Raw genomic sequence first — 16,146 nt, 5'->3', positions numbered from 1 at the left:
TCAGCTCAGTAACCAATTATTGTCCAATACATTTTGTAGCCAGCTCTATAGAATTAGCATTTGATGACACTAGCTCTTTGTAACAAAAATAATTTCAAGTATTGGATATATATACATATATAAGATAGATACATAGTCTTTCAGCCAGAACCGCCATCTTCCAGTAATTCACCAAAATGATCAACACAAAGGGATAGAGGAGAGGCACCCAATATATATTCCCTAGGCCTTTTAGAAAACATGGAGTTGTTCCTTTGGCCACCTATATGCGACTCTGTATGAAAGGTGATATTGTAGACGTCAAGGGAATGGGTACTGTTCAAAAAGGAATGCCCCACAAGTGTTACCATGGCAAAACTGGAAGTGTCTAAATGCTGTCGGCATTGTAAACAAACAAGGGCAAGATTCTTGCCAAGAGAATTAATGTGCATATTAAGCACTCTAAGAGCTGAGATGGCTTCCTGAAATGCATGAAGGAAAATGATCAGAAAAAGAAAAAGCCAAAGAGAAAGGTACCTGGGTTCACTGGGCGCAGTGGCTCACGCCTGTAATCCCAGCACTTTGGGAGGCCTAGGCAGGCGGATCACGAGATCAAGAGATCAAGACCATCCTGGCTAACATGGTTAAACCTCGGCTCTACTAAAAATACAAAAATCAGCTGGGCCTGGTGGCACGCACCTGTAGTTCCAGCTACTCGGGAGGCTGAGGCAGAAGAATCGCTTGAACCCGGGAGGCGGAGGTTGCAGTGAGCCGAGACTGCGCCACTGCACTCCAGCCTGGAGACAGCGAGACTCCGTCTAAAAAAAAACCAAAAAAACAAGTATCTGGGTTGAACTGAGGCATCAGCCTGCTCCACCCTGAAAAGCACACTTTGTGAGAACCAATGGGAAGGAGTCTGAGTTGCTGGAACCTCTTCCTTATGGATTCATGGCATAATAGGTGTTAAAAAAAAAATGACCTCTGGACTATAAAATAAATAAATATATATATATATATATTATATATAGCTTCATGCATTTCAGGAAGCTATCTCAGCTTTTAGAGTGCTTAATATGCACATTATATAATATATAGAACATGAATATATATTTTATATATATATAAAATATATGAAGGATCTGGGAACCTGAAACTACAGAGGGTTTCTCCACCCTCAGTGAGAGCTGGAATGGTTATGAACAATGTCTGTCCTTCCTGGGACTTGGCCTATCAAAAAAATACTAGTTTTATTTAGTAAGAAAAATGAACTTGGAAGAGAGCTAGAAATGGGAAGAAACCAGCTTATGTTTTAAATAAAGCCTTTGTCTTAGGTCTTTATAGCTAAAGATTGGTTTTTAGAGCTTAACATTCAATAGCTAAAACAAAAGTATTCCTTGCCTCACCAATAAAGAGAACCTTTAAACTTTTTCCCATGGCATGTTTTTAATTCTGAAAATTAACTGGAGACGAGACAATTTAAAAATACAGCACCTCTGATGAATAGTTAAATGGATCATTTATCCTAGGGATAAACTAAAACCAAAACAAACTGTGGGACTCTAGACTCCTGACAGCACCAAAAAATCAAATTACATGTGAAGTCTAATACCTACAGTTGGTTTCCACTCATTATTCAGTATTTTGCTCACCTGAGAATAGATACTCCCGAGTATGTAGATGCCCATGTATACTCAATGATGACCACAAAGAATCAAACAGAAATCATGACAGTCCATGACTCTATGGTTTTTAATGAATAGTTTGTCTGGATTTTCCCATGGAGCATCCCTAATCTTAGTTTGGCGATTTAGTAAATTTTATAGACCTACGATGGTGGTGGTGATCAGCTAAGCAAACTAGCCAAACAGAAGTAATTTCAAATTAAGTCACTTTCACTTTGAAACTATTACTCATTATTGGATGGTGGGTGAGGGGGAAATATAAAATATATGTCCTAGACTAGTACTGTCCAATAGAGCTTTCTATAATGATGGAAATAGCCTATATTGGCTGGTCAATAAGGTAACCAATAGCCACCAGTGGCTGTTGAGCACTTGAAATATGGCTAGTTTGGTTGAACTGAATTTCCAATTTTACAGCTAACTGTGGTTACTGGTTACTATATTTGGTAGCAAAGCTCAACAATCTTATAGGTCTATCTTAATTACTTTTATAGAAATGAAGATATCAGAATTATTTCTCAATTATATGTATTTGGTTTTCACTTCTGCAGAGGAAGAAGTCAACAAAATTTTGTGAACTAAATTGTGTAAGTTTGTTTTTTTAGGAAAGGACTTCACAAAGAACAAGGCAGAGAGTAAGTAATACCAATAACAAATTTCCAAAAAATTCAAGTGAAATCAAACTTTGACTATAGATTTGGTTGAATTAGTGCTAAACGGCCTCTTTAACAACATAATTATTCAACTGATATATATAATTTGCTTTTTAGTAGCCAAATACGTTGTTTTAAATCTTAATAATTTTTTATTATAAAATACAGGTTTAGTGTAACAAATTCAAATAATCTCTCAGGTGGAGAAAGTAAAATAAGGACGTCTACCACTCTGTACCTACTAAAATGCCCATTCCCCAAAGATGATTGCTGTTAAATGTTTAGAGTACCTTTGCTGATTTTTTTATCTAAGCACATTTAAAAACCAAGATTTTTTGTTCAAGTGATCGCTCTGAATGTCCTTTTGGCATGAAGTATACGAAATTATATTTCTGCAGCAAACTTAGGCTCTGCAACATCAAGTGTGGTTTCACTGGAAATTATCTGAAGTAACACTTAGAGATCATACTAGCCAAAAAATGTTGGGAAATGAAAAAGGGTATTCTTTTAATTATTATTATTTTTTTTTTAAGAGACAGGTTCTTGGCTCCATCACCCAGGATGTAGTACAGCAGCGAGATCATAACTCACTGAAGCCTCAAACTCCTGAGCTCAAGCAATCCTGCCTCAGCCTTCCAAGTAGCTAGGACTACAGGTGTGCACTACCACACCCAGCTAATTTTTTAATATTTTGTAGAGATGGGGTCTTGCTATGTTGCCCTGGCTGACCTCAAGCAATACAACCACCTCAGCCTCTCATAGTGCTGGCATTACAGGCGTGAGCCTCCACACCCAGCCAAAAAAGGGTTTTTTGAAAAAGTATGATCAGAAGAAAAATGGAATGTGCAAGAAAGAGATCTAAAGGGCCATGGAAGTTAAAAGGTTGAACTCTATAGAACAGAACATGAAGTATGGAAAGGTTCTTTTGAAAAACACTTGACTATGGAACAAAATCCAAATTGTCCCCATGATTTTGTTCTTTGACATTATGTTCATTTTGGTTATCTTAAGTCTTTTCTCAGACTTCACAGACAATTAAAAGCCCCTGGCTAAGTTATTGCTTATCACTATGGTCATGAATGGATGCTTGGATTTTATTTGTCTTGCAGTGTTTGTAAACTTTTTGATGTATACTGTTGTTGCCAACTAACATAATCCATATGTATATGGATTGTGTGTGTGTGTGTGTGTATTTATGTGTGTATGTGTGTGTGTGTGTATATATATATATATTCCCCCAATTTTTTTTTTTTTTAAAGATGGGGTTTCACCATGTTGGTCAAGCTGGTCTTGAACTCCCAACCTCAGGTGATCCGCCCGCCTTGGTTTCCAAAGTGTTTGGATTACAGGCGTGAGCCACCACGCCCGGCCCATATTCCCCAAATTTTAAAACCACAATTTGGAGATTTTTTTCCACATACACACACACAAAATCAGAAAACTGGCAACACTCTGCCCCAGTTCCACCTGGCAACAATTTAGACAGGCCATGAGCTCTCCACATGGCCTTGGTCCCACCACTCGTCTTAAACAAATCTAGTCAGTTGTATGTATATGTATGTATGTATATTGCTGGGCTTCTCCTTCCTGCCTGACTCTGGAAGACTCCTGTCTCAGTCTCTCTCAACATGTCTGAACGACTCAGGGGCAAGTGTCAAAGGTGAAGGCCCTAGTTTGGGTTTAAGGCCCTGGGCCAGCTTGAAACAGCAGCTAGTATTTTGAGCTCTAAGCTAAACTCTGGACTTTCAGTCATGTTTTCTTTCCCCAGTGAAATAAAAAAGTTTGATTTCAAAGAGGAAAAGAAAGCAATACCTGCAACATACATAAAACCTATTTAGTTTTACTCAGGAGTGGAAATCAGGAAACCTGGGTTCTGTTTCTGACTTACTTTGGATAGAAAAGGGTAGTTAAGCTGTCCTTATGTTTCTTATCATATGAGGAAAATACTGCTGTAGTTCACAGCAATTTGGGGAGTTTTAGAGTCTATGGAAAATGGAAATGCCATTTGTAACTTAGATTGAAATGTGTTTGCTTCTCAGGCACTTTTGGAACTTAACTGGATGTTTTATGTGTCTAGTAATCGGCTAATAGTAGATATTATTACTCTACCCCTATATTGGGATGCAAAATAGAAATCATCCAGTCTATGCTGGTACTTTCAGCAAAGACTTTACTACAGTAATCAGTTCATGAAATTCTGTGTTCTGAAAGTGGCCACGGTCAGTGAATTTGTGCAATTTGGTTTCCAACCTATCGGCCACTTCTTGTTGTTCCTTCCAGGGAAGGAACGGGTCATCAGTGGAGCCAAACTGTACAATGTAAGGGCAGTTGGCCTTGATCTTCTCCCATTGCCAGGGGCGGTTGAAGTATCCTATGGGGAAAAAAAAAATAACCTTTCAGTGCCCATGAATAATCTCCCTTCTAGATATTCTAAAATACCTACTGGAGACCCATATAGAGACACAAAGGAGTGCCTAAGTGTGAGTTAGAAGCACTTTGTTTTCAAATCTGTAGGGCTTGATACCAGTTACTTGTGAAGAGGTGGTATATGGTTCAAATAAAACCAGGCCTCTATGGTTCATTTCTAGACTTACAACTTGGGAAGAAATCGAAGTGCGAACTTATATCCCAAGATAGGTGGTAAATCTTTCTCATAATGCTATTAGAGTTTTTTAGCCTATCTGAAAGACAGCACTGTTTTTACAACCTGAACAGACAGCCCCATGTCTAGAGATAGGCTTTGTCAAATTACTACCTTCAGACTTACCACTTGCACGCTCATTTTCATCCCCCAAGTCTGATGTGTATGCAGACACTAAGACAATAGCATATACTCGATGTGTTTCTGCATACCTGAAGAAAGAAAAATGATGTCAGCTAATATATCATGTTACCCCTGATCACCAAAAAGTCAATAAACTACTTAAAAACTCATTTGAGGTAACCTGCAGAAAGCATGTGCTATCTGCTGTTGAGGTTGATGTGAAAAATAGCAAGGAAACTGCAGAACTACAAGCCCAGCCCAAGCTACTGGATGAGCTCCTACTCATTTCTTTTTTTTATTTTTTATTTTATTTTATTTTTGTTTTTTGAGATGGAGTCTTGCTCTGTCGCCCAGGCTGAAGTGCAGTGAGATGATCTTGGTTCACTGTAACCTCCACCTCCTGGGTTCAAGCGATTCTCCTGTCTTAGCCTCTTGAGCAGCTGGGATTACAGGCATGTATTTTTATTAGAGATGGGGTTTCGCCATGTTGGCCAGGCTGGTCTCAAACTCCTGACTGCAAAGGATCCATCCGCCTCGGCCTCCCAAAGTGCTGGGATTACAGGGGTGAGCCACCACGCCCGGGCTCCTACTCATTTTTCAAGGTAGTTCAAACTTCTGCAAACCTTTCCCAATAAATAAAAAATGTGCAATCCATCCACGTTTAGTATGCATCAGTGTCACTTGGTTGGTGAACATGCAGATTCCCAGGCTCAGCCCCAGAGCCTCTGATTCAGAAAGTTGAGAGTCAGGCCTTAGAACCTGCATTTTAAGGCATGACTCTAATGCAAGTGGGCTGTGAACTGTATTTTAAGAAATGCTGTACAATACCAGAAATGTACCTTTGTTACCACACACTCCACATTGCCTTGTATTATTCATTTGTGTTGTCTCATGTACATTTCTTTCAATAAACTGTCAGCTCCTAAAGGGCCGGCATGAGTCCTATTGATCTTTGTGTTCCTGGTGCCCATTACAGTGCCTGGCAAGTTTACACCCAGCTAACCCTTAGGTTGGTGCAAAAGTAACTGCAGTTTTTGCCATTAAAAGTAAGCAGGAGACAGACACAAAATAAGCAGGATGTCAGATGATGAAAAGTGCCTCAGATAATAAGACATAAAGAGGATAGGAGCCAGTAGAGTGAGGCTCTTTTAATGGCAAAAACCACAATTACAATATTTGCAGACGGCAGTCTCCCTCAGCAAGGACTGGGATAAGGAAAGACACATAGTAGTAATAGTTTCAAAAGGCCTTTGTGCCAAGAAAGAGTTAGGGTTGGTATTTTGTTCTTGGGCCTAAATTCTTTTCCCCATTTATTTTGAAAAATATCAAACCTACAGAAATGTTGAAAGAACAAGCACCTAGATTCATTAATTTTGTCACATTTCACTCATACTTTAGAAACTAGTTTTGTGCCAAGCTAATGGTTAACTGGGTGTAAACTTGCCAGGCACTGTAAAGGGCACCAGGAACACAAAGATCGATAGGACTCATGCCTGCCCTTAAGGAGCTGACAGTTTATTGAAAAAAATATACACAAATGAATAATACAAGGCAATGTGGAGTGTGTGGTAACAAAGGTACATTTCTGGTATTGTATAGTGTCTCTTAAAATATAGTTCACAGCAGGGCTTCAGGGAGTCTACATTCTATTGGCAAGAGACAGACAAATAAACTATCCTGTTTATTTTTCTGCTGTCCCCTCTGTGAAGCCCTACCTTCATGGAGTCTACATTCTACTGGCAGGAGACAGACAAGAAATAAATAGGATGTCAGATGGTGAAAAGTGCTGGCACTGAAACTGTACCACTCTGGCGCTGAAATCCCATTGCCTAGAAGAGAGCCTGGCATATGGTAGATTGTGCCTGCAGTGTTACCCACCTGCAAATCCCCAGTCCTACTTAGGATTCATGGGCACATCCCTACTGTTCTCATTAGAATATTACATCTCCCCTTTAGCCTTAAGGGAGGGCTTCATGGAGTCTACATTCTATTGGCAGGTGATTGACAAGAAATAAACAGGATGTCAGATGGTGAAAAGGGCTGGAGATAATAAGATATAAAGGGGACAGAGCCAGTAGAGTGAGGAAGCCGTTTCACATGGAGTGATTAGAGAAGGCCTCACCAAAAGGAGACATTTGAGCTGAGACCTCAAGGGGAATAGAAAGCCATGCAGATGTCTAGGGACAGAGTGTCCCAGGTAGAAGGATGAGAGCAGGCCAAGATGGGTGTGTACTTGGCATGTTCCAGGAACTGCAATGAGGTCAGTACACCTGGCTGGGAGAAGAGAAAGAGAGTCTGTAGAGAGAGAATCAGAGCTGATTGATGGGAAGTCACTGGGGTTTGCAGCCACTTATGCTTTAAAAGGATCACTGCACCCCAATAAGAGCAGATTTTTTTTTTCAATCCACTAGCAAAACCAGGAAGGAATTAGGACAGATCATGTTACCACTTTGGAGGTCAGCACTGTTTCCTCTGCAACAGAAATTTAAGAAAAATACACAAAGTATTTCTCAAGCAAACACCGCTGAAGTTCACGAAGGGGATAGCAGTTTAACAAAGATCGCACCTCATGGCCGCAATGGCCCCAGAACTGTGGCCAATGATGATGGTCTTCTCATCACAGTGCAGCTCTGTCTCCATGAATGGCAGCCAGATGCTCTCCCGTGCTGTAACTTAAGGTTCAGGGTAGAGAAAAAGTCTGTCATTTGATAGTGGCAGTCTCAATCCAATGTTGCCCCATCTTTCTAACAGACAACTATTCAGCAATTTACAACTTTTCAAACTGCAGGACCACAACAGGAGACAGGACTGTGTTAACAGAGCCGAAGACTTATATATTACTACTTGAAAGACCCAAGTCCACAGTTCTGGTAAATGGTTTTTCTTTCTTTTTTTTCCACCATGTTCTTGTAAGAAAATACTGAGGAATAAAATATAACTGAAACTTTACTGTAAACTTTCAAATTGTAAAAAGAAAAAAAAAAGCTCTTGGTCAGGTGCAGTGGCTCACATCTGTAATCCCAGCACTTTGGGAGGCCAAGGTGGACAATTTGAGGTCAGGAGTTCGAGACCAGCCTCACCAAATGGTGAAACCCTGTCTCTACTAAAAACACAAAAAAATTAGCCAGGCATGGTGGTGCACACCTCTAATCCCAGCTACTCAGGAGGTTGACGCAGGAGAATCACTTGAACCCCGGAGGTAGAGGCTGCAGTGTGTTGAGATAGCGCCACTGCACTCCAGCCTGGGGAACAGAGTGACACTGTGTCTCAAAAAAAAAAAAAAAAAAGTGAAAAAACTCTTGCAACATTCTCTCTAAAATTCACACACATTTATTCATTCTTTCCAAAAAGGAGATTCCTGAAGTCATAGGCATACACAGAACGCAAGCAGCAATATGACATTTGTAAACATTAGGATCTCAAATAGATGCTGTAAAGTTTTATACCTATGCCTCAAATACAATGCCCACAAATTCTGCCTGAAAATATGTGTAGACTTATAGAAGGGAAAATCAGGTTGGTACAAAGTTGAAAATTAAATTTTTCCAAGCCCACGTGCTTTCCTGATCCTTACTAGAATTTTCTATGGCTTTTGGTTTACACCCTCCTCCCCAAGCTGCATGTCTTATTCTTTCTTAGGCATCTTTGGTTTCTCCTCTACTATATTCTTGTTCTCTACCACAAAATATCAAAACCCAACAAGATGAGGCTGTTTAAAAACAAGTTTAAAACTTACTTGGGTCGGGCATGTTTTTAGCCAAACACTGGAAACCAGGTATCTATGATATGAGGGGGGAAAAAAAGCTATAATAAAGAGCTTAATTACAACTAGTACTTTGCCGATAAGAAATGAGGCACCTGATATGATCGTTATCAATTTAGTATTAACTTGTGTTATGAAATGAAGTAGGTTAAGTGACCATCCTTCTCATAAACTCCATCTATAGTTCTGTATCTACGGAGCTCCGCTCATCTCTATAGAGAGTACTATATCTGCATTGGTACTCTGTATTTGCCCCTACAGGCCTACATCTATAGAGAGGCATGAACAAATGTGTTCTAGACAGACTGACCTGAAGGCAAACAGACTGTGTGCCAGGGAATAGGTAAAACGTGGCACAAGAACGTGACACAGAAAGTTGGAGATAACATCCTCTCAGAAGCTCCAGCCCTGACCTTTGGGGTTGTAGCTCTGACCAGGATTTTCAGCCACAGCCCTGCAATCTATTCTGGAGACCGGCTCTAGAGAACGGCAACCTAGGGAGCCAACTTACCGCCTGGTTACAGAAGAGGGTTAAAAAATAAAAATCAAACGGCATAGGGCAGCCTACAGTAAGATACTATTTTTATAAAGCTCGCCAAGAAGCCAAACTGAACAGTCTTGTTTAAAAGGTATATTCATAGGTTGAAAAGTACTTTAATTTTAAAAAGAGAAGCAGATGAAAAAATTTCAGGATGGCAGGGGACTGAGATGGGTGGATATATGGGTCGTTTGGAAGATAATGTATAGGCAATATCCCAGATTTTAGTTTGGTAATTCATTACATTATGCCTAATAATGTAGGCGCATGTTATGTATATCCTTTGTATATATTAAGTATTGCATATTTAATTTTTTAAAATCTGAAGTGGGGAGCAGTGAAGATGTAAAATTATCTGGGAAGTCCCAAATCTGATCCAGCAGCTGATATGGGGGGCGGGGCTCGGTAGTTCAGCCGCTGCAGTTCAAAGAAAGGGGTTCCTTTGACCCCAACGGCTGAGCCCTCAGAGAAGTCTTCCACGCAGTTTTGCCAACCAAAATTCGACAACTGGCTCAGAGTTTAAGTGAGGGCAGCGGGGGACAGGAAGGAAAACACACAGGGCTTTGCTGGAGGGGATTAGACGCACGTTCAAACTTCAGTCCTGCGTTCTCTCCCGCCATCTCTCCCTGCAGGCTGACTTCTCCGAACAGCGAGGCGTTTGGTGCTTACCTTCTCCAGCTCCTTTTTCACCCAGCCATACCAGCCGTGCGTAGTCACATCCCCGCCTCCGTTCCCGGGAACAATCACTGCCTTGCTAGGAGAAGCCATGAGTGCAGCGAGGCCAGAGTCCCCTAGAGCAGGTCTAGCAGAGATGAGCCCAGCCTGCACCCGCCCGGAGCCTGCACCCGCCCAGAGCCTGCACCGAGGCATCCTGGGAATTGCAGTTCCGGAAACCCAGAGGCCTGGCCTCTGCTCTTCTTGGCCTGCCTTCAGCTGGCTGCGAGGGGCAGGGAAGAACGAAGCCTCTGAGCTTCCATCAGTTGTGAAGCAAAGCACCCTTTACTTGCCTCTTACTAGTGCTCTCATGTTTTCCCCTTATTTAAGACAGGTTGTGACATGCCTAGGATGTGTTATTTCTTTGCTAGACTTACTGATATTTCTATAGAAAAGTTTGTTTTTATTTTCAAGCATGCAGAAACCATTTATAACTTGGCAATGCCTGAAATCCATATTATTTTTCCTTCTGATTTTAACAGTTTTAGTAGTTGGTATCGGCCCTGGTTGTTGTTTTTCATTACTTTGTATGAAATTTCCTTGTATAAAGCTACTAACCCAAGTAAAACAAAAAAAAATTTAATTAATATCAGGAAAATACTTCATCAGATTATCATGTTAAACTAGCTGACACTGAAATTGTTTAAAATAGTTTATAACCAATGTTTGGTCCCATATTCCTGGGAAGACAATTAAAGCTTCATATACATTTGGTCGCCTGGTGGGCCATTTAAACATTTTGTAAAGGAATTTCATTCAATTGTTATTTGGATTCCAATTTTTCATTCTGGTTGTTAAAAGCTTTCCCATGCAAGAGGGCTGATGTTATAATAGTAGATTATTATGCTACAGTGTATTTTCTCCAGGTAAAGAAAGTTTTATATGGTTTGAATCTTCTAGAAACATTGGAGAAAGACTGTTCCTTGTCATCCACACTACAACAAAACTTTAGGACCTTGGACTTTGGGTTTATGGCCTCACAGCTGAGAAGGGTCCTTCCACACTTTTGGAACTGTTGCACCCACTGGAACTGTTGAGGTAAAGCTAACCAGGGAAATGTCTCCCAAGAAGAAAATGGCATCCTTGATGTGAACAGCTTTTCCAAAGTTCACAGATTAAGACTTCTACTATCATTTCTGGGCACGGTGGCTCATGCCTGTAATCCCAGCACTTTGGGAGGCTGAGGTGGGCGGATCACCTGAGGTCAGGAATTTGAGACCAGACTGACCAATATGGTGAAACCCCATCTTAAAAAAAAAAAAAAGACTTCTACTTCTACTATCATGAAACTCTTATCTTTGAATATTGTTTTTCTTGCTTACGCCTCTACAAACAATAAAAGTGGAAAAGGGGTCTGTTACGTGCACTTATGGGGTATACTTTTATTTGCGAAGGAGTTTGCAGGCAGCCTTGTACATGAATAACCTATACTTTGATAGATAAATGATCTCTCCAACTGGAATGACAAAAGCTCAGAGAACTGTGCAACCATGAGAACACCATAACCTATAAAGAATGTGCTGAGGCCAGAAACCCAAAATGACAGTAACTGAGAGAGGTGCTAAGGCCCTAAGTTTTGGTCACGCTCTCACCTAAGTGAGAACCTGATCAAAAAGGGGGAATTTTTTTCACAAGATTTTGGGAGGCCATTGTTTTGGACTAAACTCATGCACTAGACCCCACCAAACGAAACCAAACCAAACCAAAATGGAGTTGCTTGTGCTAAGACTTTAAGGAAACATATATTCTAGAACAGATCACGTTTTGTTTTCTCTTCAGCAAACCTCTATAACAAACATCTCTGATGGCATAGTTATCCACTCCCTAAAGTCCCCATTAAATCTTTTAATCAAATTCATTTCCTCTTGTCTGTAGACCATCAAGCCTCAGATGATGATGCAACAAAGGTTCCAGACAGTTCCAGGTGAAGACACCACCCCTGGCCATCAAGAAGCTACCTTGACCCCACTAGATAGAGCAGGGCAAATCCTGTGATCTCCAATAGGTAGGGACTATGCCCTAAGCCTGAATGAAGTAGTTAGAGATAAAAGACCATCAGTCCCTCTGCCTCCCATAAAGATTTATGGGGATCACATCTCTGGGGTTGGGGAGACAAAGCAGGAAAATAGGGTCTGGAGGCAGGGAACAGAAGACCAATTCACACTTGAGCTATGACAGGAAATAGCCTCTCCACAGGGCGTAGGCCAAGTAAATGACCTTGTACTTTTACTTCATCCTCTTTGTTTACATAAGGCGTACCCTAAGCAGAGGGTATTTAAACTCCCAAAAAATCTATAAAGGGGAATTTGAGCCCCTGTGTTCAGGCCTGCTCACATACTGTGGAGTGTACTTTCATTTCCAATGAAACCCTTCATTCCTTCCTTTCTTTGTGCATTTTGTCCAGCTGTTTGTTCAAGATGCCAAGAACCTGGAAACCCTCCACCATTAACAAAGAGACATGAGGAAACTTTTTGGGGTGATATATATGTTTATTATCTCAATTGTGGTTATGGGTGTTAAAACTTAACAAATTATACATTTTAAATATGTACAGCCTATGGTACATCAATTATACCTCAAAATAGTAATCCCAGCACTTTGGGAGGCTGAAGTGGGAGGACTGCTTGAGCCCAGGAGTTCGAGACCAGCCTGGGCAACATGGCAAGACTCCATGTCTTTAACAATTTTGAAAATTAGCCAGGTATGGTGGTGTACACCCATAGTCCCAGCTACTCTGGAGGCTAAGGGAGGATGATCACTTGAGCATGGAAGGCTGCAGTGAGCTATGGTCATGCCACTGCACTCTAGCATGGGTGACACAGTGAGACTCTGTCTCAAAAAAAAAAAAAAAGAATAAAATTTCAAAATAAAACAAGCAGAGACATTTTTGTAACCAATTGGCTGTTTGCTTGGGTAGTTTTGAGTTTAAGAAGCAATGATACTCCCTAAACAGGAAATGGGGGCTGAAAAAGGATACAGCTTTCCTTAAGATTTAGTTAGCTCTTTTTTCTAGAAGGAGAAAAAAGGCAGTGACATTAACTCTCACCTTTCTTAGGTTGTTTGTGCCGATAATAATTGAGAAGATTATAATTACATACATCCGTTTTGTTTTCTTTCTACTTTTTATCTCTTGAACAAACAGTTTCTGAGCCTATCATTATCACAGAAGAAATAGCTTTGGTTTCAAAACTGAAAGCCAACATTTTTGTGAATTTTTAAAAATCTGAGGCCGGGCGTGGTAGCTCACGCCTGTAATCCAAGCACTTTGGAGGCCAAGGCAGGTGAATCACCTGAGGTCGGGAGTTCAAGACGAGCCTGACCAACATGGTGAAACCGTCTTACAAAAAAAAAAAAAAAATATATATATATATATATATATAATTTTTAAAAAATCTGAAAATGCACCTTTACATTGGGTACTTTATTTGCTAATATTGAAAAAGCTGTTCTCAAGAACTTGCTGAGACAGTTTCACTCTTTCTAAAGGGATCATCCAACCTCCACTAAGGCCCTCCTGCTGAATAATCTTCCTCTGCTCAGATTTTTCTTTTCAGGTCAAGATCTTTTCTTTGGGAAATTTGTCTGTAAGTCTTCAAACCACGGTTTAAACCTATTCTCCTCTCTTCTGTGGTTACTTTTTCTTTCTGCCACTGCTTTTGTTTACTTGTTTGATTTTTGGTTTTGCTACCTGAGGAGAAAGAAGGTCAATGGAAGCCTTCTTCAAAGTCTTGAAGAACACATGGGAGCTCCTGGGAAAGGAAATGGTTTGAAGAGGTTGTTCTTAGTAGAGAGGAAGGCATGCAAAAGGGCACCAAGACAACAAACAGCATATGTGGGCTGGGAAGGACAGTGAATCAGTGCTGGAGGATTGAGGTTTGTAGATCACTGAGGCCCGTGAGTGGCATAGGCACAGTGGCTTCTACTGTATCCTGTGAGTGATGGGAAAAACAGGTAGGGTTTTAAGAAAGAGAATGGTAGGTTCAGATGTGTGATTTAGAGAAATCTATCCAGCAACCAATGTGATTTTTGGTTCTGGCAAAAGCTGGGCAAAGCAATCATTTGAGAGACTGCTGAAGTAATCCAATCAGAAGATGAGTGCCTGAACGAAGCAAGCTGATGAAACTGAGAAATATTTAGAGTAACAAATTAACAAGACCAAGTGATTCAGTGTCACCTTCAAGATGGAGGGGTTAGAAATAAAGAGGAGCCAAGGATAACTCCCTATTTTCTAGACTCAGTAACTGGGAGAAGAATGGCATCTTCAAGTGAAACAAAGTACAAGAGGCAGAAGGTTCACTGGTAGCCAGGGGAATTATGGATTCAATTTAGGACATATTAAGATTGAGATGCTCAAGCATACCCAGTGACATCTGTAGGACATTTCTCCAGATGGCCTTGGACTGACCCAGTTCTCCTCACTTTCTTGCTTGTAGTGCTGAAGAATAACTGCAATGTGCTGGGACTGTAATTGCAATAAGGAGGAAATAGCCAGAACCCAAGCTCTGTTCTAGCCCCTCTAAAAAAAAGATGTCCTTCAATGCTTTAGCTCATGTCATGTACACAGGGTATAAAACTCAGGGTAGGCTACTTTACGGCTCTTCCTAGCTGGGGTACAAGTGGGCATGCACAGACGAGACTCGATTATACCACGCAGGTTTCCTGAGTCTTGAGAGACGAGCTCATCATGAATCCTAGGCTTCTGCTATCCCTTGCTGCTTCTAAGTAATAAATCCACTTCCTGTAACTTGTGTATGTGAGTGTTCTGGCTTACCAGACTCTAGCAGGTAGTAGAAGTACAGCCCAAGATGCAGTGAACTGAATTGGTAACCAGTGCACAGTGAACACACGTTGCAGAATCCAGCAGGTTGCTGAATATATAAATCTGATGTTAGGTAGAGAAGTCCGACCCAGAAATACAGACTTTAGGCCCAGCGTGGTGGCTCATGCCTGTAATCCCAGCACTTTGGGAGGCCAAGGTAGGCAGATCACCTGAGGTCAGGAGTTCGAGACCAGCCTGGCCAAGATGATGAAACCCCTGTCTCTACTAAAAACACAAAAATGAGCCAGGCATGGTGGCATGCACCTGTATTCCCAGTTACTTAGGAGACTGAGGCAGGAGACTCGCTTGAACCCAGGAGGCAGAGGTGGCAGTGACCCAAGATCTCGCCACTGCACTCCAGTCTGGGCGACAGAGCGAGACTCCATCTCAAAATAATAATGAATGAATGAATGAATGAATAAATAAGAGGATTTAGAGTCAGGCTATAGATGATAGTATGTCAGAAAAACTATGATAGGTTTCGAAATAGTCAAAAGAGGTTACTGGGTGAACTTTCTATGAAATGCTGTGTATTTTCAAAAGATTCTCTGGGTCATTTGCTTTTAGGAGAGGTGTACCTCTGCCTTTGAGTGTGCTATTTTACAACCCTGTAGAGCTAGAAATTAATTTGCAGAAGATAATAACGCAAATGTTCCCTGCCCATAACAATGTAAACTATTCCTGTCCACAGCAATGCAAATCGATTTTGTGTGGTAGAGAACATGACGCTATAAACCAAATTCTTCTTAGAACCAGTCTGAACATCCTTCCTGGCTGTAGAGATTAATTAAACTCAATGAATGAGTTAAGTAAGATCTTTGGTACACATTCATTTCGTATTTGCATGAAGGCCATAATTTTACCATTTCAAACACTTTATGAAGTTTTCACCAACATCCCAATGGACTCCCCAGACAGAACCAGGTAAACCACATTACTGAAGCAACACTCCACGGGGCTGATAAGCCCCAGCACATGTTTACCTGGCTCCAAGAGTGAATACCAAGTAGGAATAGTACTGCAGTGTTGCTTACTTTCTCTCTAGGTTTCTTTCTCCTTCCTATTGATTTTGGGTTTTGTTTCTGATTTGCCCACAGTTGGTGGATTTTTCCCCATTCATGGCAACAACAATTAGGAACTTGCGGGAAATCCCGTTGTTCCCTTTTCCCTGGCTGGCAGCGAGGAGGCCACACGATGCTTGGAGTTACTGTAAAAGACGTGAACTAGCAGGACT

At 40.9% G+C, this 16,146-nt stretch overlaps 1 protein-coding gene across 1 annotated transcript; it reads right to left on the bottom strand.

The window, feature by feature from the left end:
- Window positions 1–1,710: 1,710 nt before the first annotated feature.
- On the bottom strand, window positions 1,711–10,207 carry RBBP9 (RB binding protein 9, serine hydrolase). Its single transcript, XM_012474577.2, has 5 exons — window positions 10,049–10,207; window positions 8,815–8,857; window positions 7,645–7,750; window positions 5,082–5,167; window positions 1,711–4,685 (listed from the first exon to the last, which is right to left on the bottom strand). Exons 1-5 carry the CDS (start codon window positions 10,145–10,147, stop codon window positions 4,459–4,461), a joined length of 561 nt encoding a protein of 186 aa, XP_012330000.1. The 5' UTR covers window positions 10,148–10,207; the 3' UTR covers window positions 1,711–4,458.
- Between the last annotated feature and the right edge of the window lie 5,939 nt (window positions 10,208–16,146).

This window comes from Aotus nancymaae, unplaced genomic scaffold (assembly GCF_030222135.1).
Source record: "Aotus nancymaae isolate 86718 unplaced genomic scaffold, 86718_ANA_hifiasm-v0.15.2.pri h1tg000001l, whole genome shotgun sequence".
NCBI classification, from domain to species: domain Eukaryota; kingdom Metazoa; phylum Chordata; class Mammalia; order Primates; family Aotidae; genus Aotus; species Aotus nancymaae.
This window is presented reverse-complemented; position numbering and strand designations above follow the sequence as displayed.

Bases quoted from the DNA above. Each gene is read 5' to 3' on its own strand.
- RBBP9 (XM_012474577.2), bottom strand. From the start codon at position 10,147: ATGGCTTCTCCTAGCAAGGCAGTGATTGTTCCCGGGAACGGAGGCGGG. The intron at 7,751-8,814 runs GTAAGTTTTAAA...CTGAACCTTAAG, and splicing joins TAAAAACATGCCCGACCCAA to TTACAGCACGGGAGAGCATC. The intron at 4,686-5,081 runs GTAAGTCTGAAG...TTTTCCCCATAG, and splicing joins TGAAAATGAGCGTGCAAGTG to GATACTTCAACCGCCCCTGG.